Raw genomic sequence first — 9,021 nt, forward strand, 5'->3', positions numbered from 1 at the left:
GGGTGAGGAAGGGGGAGGACACAGTGGGAGACTGCAGGATCAAGTGTGTCCGGTTGTAGAAGACAGAGCTATTATTTTTAAAGAATAGTACTAAGTCTGTTAATAGTAGATCATTTTGTAACATGTTTGGCATGCTCTGAAGAGAAACAATTCTGCCTTCCATATACAACAGTTCTTGCAGAAGGAAAAAAGAAGATGATCAGTCTCATGATTCACATTAAGATGCTATGCTCGAGCCAGCCAAGTGCTTTTACAGAACAAATCCTCATCTTGGCCATCGGCAAATAAAGAAGAAATGACGGCCCACCAGTGTAAGGACCTCGCGAGACAGATTTTATTTATGTAATTCTCTCCGGGCTCCTCCCCCGGCAGCCAGTTTTTTGGCCGTGCCGATTTTACCATTTGTGAATATATGCACACTCTTCATTATTAATATACGACAGGTTCTTGAAGTTGTTTTGAGTATGATTTAATCCGCACCGTGTTAGAAATAAAACCTGTTGAAGCAGTTCATATCTGCTCCCACAGTTCGGGCTCCAGATTCGTAATGCTAGATGGTTTAAAAAACATACTATCAAGGTTACGAAATCTAGGACCGGACACAGCATGACTACATGGGCATGGGCATGGCGATAAAGGTAGCAAACCATTTGTGGCTCCACGCAACAGAACATCCGCAGGGAAGCATTTGACCGAACACCTTGCCTTCATATCAGAGCATGTCCTTCGTCTATTAATCATCTAACCAGAAACCTCGGCTTCACAAGGAAACGCAACGTGGCTGGATCGCAGAAACTAAAGGAGCAACCAATTAAGTGGGACTCGAACGTCGTCGAGCTCTAGATTTTCGGACGGAGTGGAAAATCAGCTCGCGAGAGATGCAAACCTGGCGGTGGTGCGCCGAAGCGACTAGGAGGATGCTCGTCCGCGCCGTCGCTGGGGAGGGAAAGGCCGAAGGAGGAGAATCCACGGCGCCTTCTTTCTTCCGAGAGTCGGCGCGGAGAGGCGACGGCTGCGGCGCCGGCGAGCCTGGCGCGCGTTCCGGCAGGTTGTATTTGTTTTTTTTTCCTTGGAAATGATTTGTAACAGGGAGCCCCGCTTAATACGTGGCTTAAATGGGCCGGCCCGCCCAACCTGGTTCTCCTCCTCTTTCTTCTTCTTTGCTCCCTGGGCGGCTGAGTCGACGTGACACACTACGGTATCATCAACGGGTTTCTACGTTTTTATTTTCTACCATTTCCTTTCTTCTTTCTCTCTTTAGTTTTTTTAATTCGAGACACTTTTTAAAATACACTAATATTCCAAGATTAGATAAAACATAATAGAGTAGTAATATTCAACAAAATTTAGTAAGTTATAAGAATTTTTAATATGCATGAACATTTTATAAATCAAGGTCATTTTTTGAAAATACAAACATTTTATTAAATTCGTCGATAGTTTTAGAATTTGAGGACATTTGTTTGCGAACAAGAACCATTTCAAATTTTATGAATATTTTTGTCAATTGATTGTTAGAATTTTGATTTTTTAACCTTTTATATTAATGACAGCAGAAGAGGCTCCTACTGTGAAATTACTGAAGATCACAGGGGACATTTTGTCTCAAGAGAAAGGGTCCTTGGACAAAAGAACGAACTATGCACGGACCCATAACAATTAAAAAGTGTCTAAAAATGTCTGAAGGGGGGATTAACCCTCAACGCAAGAATAGTGAGCTGTTGCTTAAACATAATAAGCCAATTATCATTGCAAGGAGGAATTCCCTCGACGTAGCAGCGGTTCTTTTGATTCCAAATATTCCATGGCCCAAGGATCAATATCTCTTTGAATAGTTGTCGACGCCAACATTGAGCCGCATGTTCAATCATACCCTAGAGACCCAATTCATACTTTGATGGTATAACCCACGTCACCCCAAAAACAATCCAATTGTCTGGGACCAAGGGGTCAAGGTGCATCTAATCAAGACAACTCAATGGATTAGTCAGGTTGGCACTAGCTTCCAAAGATAATGGCAAGAAGAACTAAGACTCCGGGGTATGTTTTGCATGAATTGGCAAATGGAGACATCCTCGGTGCACGCAAAAGAGTACAAATGATCGTATACCTCTTATAAAGGTTAATTTTCTTCACAAACATCTTGCCAGAGAAGCACACCGTCCTAGCATTATTGAAGCATGTGGACATCCCTCTGTATGTATCAATTAGAGAGAACGTGTCATGCCAACGGAAGGAACCACCAACGGGCATGGCATGGGACTACCTTCAGTGTAGTATTTATCCCAGATAAGCATCACTCCAGGAATGCCATGTTTGTGCATAAGTTTATGAATGAATTTGGAGCCTCATTTTGGACCTTGAGATCAACCACTCGGGGACTACCTTTTTTCTTAGGGAAACACACCAAACTCCAAGAGGCTAAATAGTGGTTGCAGACCTCCCAGTTAGCCACATTGTGACACAAGCAGTGCCTACGCACCCGATCAAAGTGATCAATGAGTTTGAATAGCAGTTTCAACACACACATAGAGAAAGATGTCAAGCATGAAAGCACGGAATTAATGAAATGAATATGACAACCATAAGTTAGCCAGAATGTCGCGCTCGGGAGTTGACGTTCAGTATTGTGAACAAGAGGCATAAGCTCGGTGATCGTTTGGCGAGTGGTGCCAAGAGGAAGCCCGGGCTAAGTACATGCCATGCGAGTGGTGAGTGGTGCGAAAGTATATAACCAAGAAGTCTTCGTCCGCAGGTTGATCAATAGTGAGATTCGAAATACCTTCATGCCAAGCATTATTGATCAAGGATTTGAGCAAGTCAGTTGTGAGGACAAACAGTAGAGGAGAGAGGGTGTTATCCTTGTAAACTCCTCATTTGCAATGAACTTCAATGCACGGTACTCCACTGTGAAGAATAGCAGATGAACCAAATTCAAGGATCAATTCCATCCAACGAAGCCATATATCATCAGAACCACAATAATGCAAAATTTCCAAAATGGAGGAATGCTCGGTTGTATCGAAGGCTTTGTCAAATTCTTATTTAAGTACCACAATCTCCCTCCCAGATGTTTTGTGTTGATAAAATGCCCAACCCAGGCAATCTTGGATGGTACAACGATGGCTCCATTTTATGATTGTTTTCCGAGGGTAGTCGGCTAAACCATGGTTCTGTTGATTTTTTTTTTTCCTATTTACTAATAATTGTTTGCCAAAAATATAAAAACCATGTTTCATTTTTTTCAAGAGCAAACATTTTTAGAAGGAACAAGAGATGTATTTGGATAATAGAGGAGGAGATGGACAACTTTCCAATTGGAAAGCTCTTCATTTGACGCAACCATCGAAGGAAATGACGTGTGGTACAAGCATCACCGCACATACCGCTCCTCGTACCAGGTGGAGCCACCTCCCCCTCATCTATACAAGAAAACTTCCATGTTGACAACATAGAGCGAAGAATAACAGATTAACCACGGATCGTGACCATGGCAGAGAGGAGAGATTCAGAGGAGAAATTACTTCACATAGAAACGTCTTGGCTCCCGCTACAACATAATCGTCCATTCCATCATCGGAGAGAGAATCAAACTTGTAAGGTTGTCGTTTGTAGAGTCTATTCGTATTTTCATCTAGAGACTAAGATTGGTTTAATCATTCATCTCTCTGTGTGTTTGTTATCCTTCTCCCATGCGCAAGTAATTCCCCAGGCTAACTTGATTTAACAACCTATAAAAACCAAAGTAGGATGGTCAAAAACTATCAAAATGAAAAAAGCCCATGTTTTGCAATGGAACTGTGACGCCTCAAGACTGACGCTCCAGATGCCTTTCATGTTTTGCGTGTCAGCTCTGTTATTTATTTGTTTACTGCATTTCATCATGTCATCAACGCATCATGCGCATTGCACCGGCACTCCATTGCCGTCATGTTTTCAAAATTTGCATCCGTTCGGGTCTCCCAATTCCTTCCGTTGTCGTTCTGAGCCTAGACACACTCGCACACGCCCACGGCACGTCCGAAAATATTATTTTATAAGTGGCGATAAAATGTTCTCGGAATGGGATGAAAGTTGGCGTGCGGTGTTGTTATGTTGTCAGTAGGCCACCTGCCAAGTTTATCACATTCGGAGCCCGTTTGATAGCCCAACTGTTAAACATATAGCGGCACTATCCGCTCGATGCTACATTTTGAGTTAATAAAAGCGCCCTTTATCGAAAAAAACATACAGCGGCACTGTAGCTGGTCTATTGTCGGACGTTTTTGGTCTCCGGAAACTGCTGCCGGGCCTCTCTCTCTTTTCTCTTCCATGGCCCAAGGCCTCTCTCCACAGCCCACTACCATCCTCTAGGCCCAACCTACCCCTCCTTGCGTCCGAAACCGTCCGATCGTGATCGGAGGGCTCCGAAACCCCTAATCCTAGCCCCCCTTTCTATAAATAGATCCCCATCTTGTCTATTTTGGAACCCTAGCCTAGCCTAGCCCCTACCCTTCCCGATCCTGCAGCCGCCACCCTCGCTTCAATTTCGGATGTGTTTGGTTAGAGGGAGATGTTAAGGTGGATATGGGCATCCCTATCCAGTTGGATAGAGATAGCCAATTTTTCTGTTTGGTTGTGTGGATAAAGTTAGCCCATATTTTGTTTGGTTAGAAGGATGAATCATGGTTGGGGATAGCCATTTTTCTGTTTGGTTGGTGGGTGAGGCTAGCCCATTTTTCAATATGAGGCAATCAAATATGATACAAAAACATTGTAGAAAGAAGCAATCATACCCAAACAAACTCATCAGTGGTACAAACTAAATGTTAACTTCAATACACATCATAGTTCAACATTTCCATATATAAAACACAAGTGCATAGAGCACATAGTTCGACATTCCAGATAGTAGTAGATCAAATCTATATAGTTATACAACCCATGCATAGTTCAATGTTTTGGTTGTAATCAAAAGAACAAGTCCATACAACCCATAGCTCCATTGTTGGTTGTCATCAAAAGCATAAAGTTAAACACCCATATAAGATCAGCATGCTTCAGCTTCAGGAAAGGTACTCTTCACATACCTAGAGACCCAAACCTTTCTTTGAACACCCCCCAGGACCTTGAATGCCGTTGCAACACGAGGATTGTCAACCAAATAGGCATAGTAATGAGCAAGGGAATCCACATCAAAGCCAGGGAGTTCTTTCATCTCATCCCAAAGACCATCAATGGCGGGGTTGACGTCGCTAGCAAGTTTCTCAATGGCAACAACAATCCTTTCACTTGAAGCCATTATTGTTGCAACCATCCTATCTTCTGCAGAAGGATTAGTTTTGACTTTCTTCAACTTGGGAGCAGCTGACTCATCACAAGTGTGTGATTGGGCAACCTCTTCATTCGAGGCAGCGGCTTTGTTGGTTTTCTGTTCTTCAAGATCAATCACCTCCGTCGCTAAAGGGTCACTTGAGCCTTTTGCATATTGCCCTGTAGCCATGCTTGCTCCAACAATAACCAGCATCTCCTCATAATGTTTAATAGGCTTGTTCAGGAAGGGTTCATCTTCTTTGTGGTCCTTTGTAAACAAAAGTAATCATTTCAACAAGGAATGTGAGTATAAATAAATTCCAGCAAGTTATAATGCATGAAAGAACTCATTTCAGCAAGAATTTGGCTATAAAAGCTCATTTCAGCAACTAGCATGGAGTATACATAAGGTCCAACAAGTGGTAATGCATAAAATAACTTATTTCAGCAAGAATTGGTCTATAAAAGTACTCATTCCAGCAAGGAAATGAAGTGTAAAAAAGTTCCAGCAAGTAATAGGGCATGAAAGAAATCATTACGGCAAGTACTAGGAGATATGGAACCAATTTCAACAAGTATTTTTCATTAGAAAGCTCATTTCAACAAGTATTTTGGACAAATGGAACCAATTCCAGCAAGTACTAAAGGGCAGAAAAATAGATACCTTAATATGGTTTGTGTAATGCTCATGATCAAGAACAATCATAAAGTTATCTTCATCCCAAAGTGCACCACTCAATGATTTGAGGTGCACTATCTGCTTATACTTCCTTTTCCACGTCCTTGTGTGATTTGTGATGTGAGTTCCAATCAAGTCGGTGCGCTGAAAATATTCATTCATAGCAGCGGCACAACCATTCCAGTGGACATTCTTGAAGGAGGTACCTGGTCTATGGCCACCAGTCACCAAACCACATAGATGGGCTAGCATGTACGATGACATGGTAGGTGTCCATGAGATTTGCCTAGCAGCCATATCCTACAATTTCACCAAGCATATCAGCAAGTATTTGGAGAGAAAGAACCAAATCAGCAACCAATTTCAACATAAAGAATTAAATTGGACATGTATTCGAATAGAAAGAAGCAATTCTGTAAGTATTTCAACATAAAGAATTGAATTTCAGCAAGTATTTCAACATAAAGATTAAATTCCAGCAGGTACTTGGAAAGAAAGAAGCAATTCAGCAAATATTTCAACATAAAGAATTAAATCTCGGCAAGTACTTGGAGAGAAAATAAGCAACTCAACAATAATAGTATGTCATTACAACAAGTAATATGTCATTACAATGAAATTCCCATAAACACATAGTTCAAATAAAGTACAATAGTTCTTCCCACATTTGAATGACATAGTAGCTACTACATGTTTTGATGCTGCAAATAGTTTTGTCGGTCTTCCCACATTTGATCAGCAAGTCCTTGCCTAAAATTAGCCATGTATGCATGTTCTTGTGCTTGGCCAGTTGATGATGAAGCATGAGTGATATTGGCCACCCATTCATCCTCGGGTATGATATATTCATCAATGCCATCATTTAAAACCCAATTCTGAATAATGCAACAAGCCACAACAATGTCTACTTGAGTAGGATAAAGAAAGAATGGTGTGGCATCATCAAGGATTTTGAATCTTCTCTTCAATGACCCAAATGCCCGTTCTACAGTTGTGCGAAGAGAAGAATGCCTAAGGTTGAACAGCTCCTTTTCATTTTGCACAGGATTGTTTCCCCACTCATTTAAATGGTACCTCACGCCACGAAAAGGAGGCTAGAAGTCTGGTTTGGCTCCATATCCAGCATCAACTAGATAAAATTTTCCTAAATACGAGGAGCATTTGGGTTACTTACATATATATCAAAATCCCATTGACAACATGTATCTACATGGTTAATCTATTACCTTGTGGGACACGTAGACCATTTTCACGTCCTAAAGCATCGCGTAAAACTACAACATCATGTGCTGTCCCCTCCCAACCGTTCAACACATATGTGAATCGAAGATCAAAATCAACAGCCGCCATCACATTTTGAGTAGTATATTTCTTTCTACCACGAAAGGCAGCCTCCATATCAAGTGTAACAGAGGCACGTACATGTGTACCATCAATAGCTCCAATACAATCCTATTAAGTGGAAATAAAAACAAAAAATTAAGATCTAAACAGATTTGTTCCTACACTGACAAAATGTAGTTGTCACTCGGTGTCATACCTTAAAGTATGGATCCCACCGATGGTTTCCTTCTATTTTCTTTTGGGTCCCCAATGAAGGCTTCCTAATAAGTTCATCTCGAAGCTCACCAATTGCATGGAGTACTTTTTTAAAATAGCGGCTAACAACTTCACCAGATCTACTGAAATTCCCACCAATTACTCTATTCCGAACATTGTGACCAACAGTGTGCAAAAACATTGCTACTTGCTGCTCAATGGACATATGGATTGTGTCCTTTAGCAAATTGCAATCTCTAAATAGTTGACAAAACCGAAAGAAAGGAGCTCTCCGAAGCCTAAGCATGTTCACACAAGTTGTGTCATTCTTCCATACTTTGTTATCAAAGTACTCTCTTCTCATCCTATCTCTCTCATCAATTGGGGCATATGTAATTGCCTCTCTCCTTTTTCTTTTTCTAGATTGGACAACCAAAGCTATCATATTGATAAACCATTGTGCTGCTGCCGCACAAATTAACATCTTTGTTTTTTTGTCCATCTACAATGCAATGGTACAAATGACATTACTTCATCAATTACAAATGGTATTACTTTAACAAAAACAACTCAGCATGCACATAATCAGTCAAGCAGTACATACGAGGAACATTTGGTTTTACTAGTAATCAAGTTACCTCTGATCTTGCAGAAAATCAAAGAGAGGAGGGAGATGTAGCCCCTGACATCAGCCTTGCCGTTTCCCTTTCAGCTCCTGTATGAAAAACAAATCAAACATCAGCGCGCACACACACCACACACAAGTTTACACCAGCAGCACCATGCACAGCCCCATCAACATGCCCAGCTGCTCCTGTACGCAAGCACACAGCACACACACGTTCACACCACGAGCAGCAGCTCATGTACGCAAGCACGCCTGCGCAGTTTGCCAGCTTCCTACATCTGCTACCCACGTGCAAGGCGCATCTGCTCCCACGCCGCCCCTGCATCTACCTCCCGCGCCGCCCCTGCATCTACCTCCCGCGCCACGCCACCAGCTACAGCTGCCACCGGCACCACGCCCAGCTGCGGCAACCGCCGCTGCTGCACCCATCACCGGCCGTCGCCGCCGCCACACCCATCTGCGGCCGCCGCCGCCGCGGAAATCTCGAACGAAGGACTAAGGACAGGAAGAAGATAGCACCAATGCACTGACCTTGAGATCCGCCGGCCGTCTATTCGATTTGCAGCCGCCGGCACCGACGGGAGACGAGACGAGAGATTTGAGGGAAGAAAGGGGGAAAAGATAAGGTTGGAGAGGTGGGCGGGGCCTTTTTGGAGAGGTGGGCGAGGCCGAAAACGTTTCGGCGCGAGCCTGGCTGCCCATGTCCGCGAGATTTTCGCGCGCGCGCGGAGCCGGATTTTTGGCGAATATTCCTAATATCTGGTTATCCACGTCCTGCCTCGTCCAACCTCGTCCATGAACCAAACATGTGGTATCCACTCTAAATATGGCTATCCCTATCCTTTGCGTATGTCCGCGCCCGACCACCCTTGCCCCGCCACTT

The 9,021-nt window shown here is 42.9% G+C and overlaps 2 protein-coding genes across 4 annotated transcripts in view; both read right to left on the reverse strand.

Moving 5' to 3' along the window:
* LOC123187137 (uncharacterized) overlaps positions 1–1,085 on the reverse strand; it is a 3,434-nt gene extending 2,349 nt beyond the window's left edge. For both annotated transcript variants that reach the window (XM_044598921.1, XM_044598916.1), the window contains exon 1: positions 887–1,085. The gene's annotated coding sequence lies outside the window, so the exon portion shown is untranslated. The remainder of the gene's footprint in view (positions 1–886) is intronic.
* A 6,031-nt stretch (positions 1,086–7,116) lies between these two features.
* LOC123075606 (protein ALP1-like) lies at positions 7,117–8,803 on the reverse strand. 2 transcript variants are annotated; one of them, XR_006436185.1, is made up of 4 exons: positions 8,670–8,803; positions 8,149–8,225; positions 7,512–8,012; positions 7,117–7,423 (listed from the first exon to the last, which is right to left on the reverse strand). XR_006436185.1 is itself a non-coding variant. In XM_044498199.1 (2 exons), the coding sequence occupies exons 1-2, from the start codon at positions 8,010–8,012 to the stop codon at positions 7,178–7,180; spliced, it is 747 nt and encodes a 248-aa protein (XP_044354134.1). In that variant the 5' UTR covers positions 8,013–8,080; the 3' UTR covers positions 7,123–7,177. The 2 variants fall into 2 exon arrangements, 1 of the variants encoding a protein (XP_044354134.1); XM_044498199.1 differs by lacking the exons at positions 8,149–8,225; positions 8,670–8,803 and having other exon boundaries at positions 7,123–7,423; positions 7,512–8,080.
* Between the last annotated feature and the right edge of the window lie 218 nt (positions 8,804–9,021).

The sequence above is a fragment of the Triticum aestivum genome, chromosome 1A, assembly GCF_018294505.1.
Source record: "Triticum aestivum cultivar Chinese Spring chromosome 1A, IWGSC CS RefSeq v2.1, whole genome shotgun sequence".
NCBI classification, from domain to species: Eukaryota; Viridiplantae; Streptophyta; class Magnoliopsida; order Poales; family Poaceae; genus Triticum; species Triticum aestivum.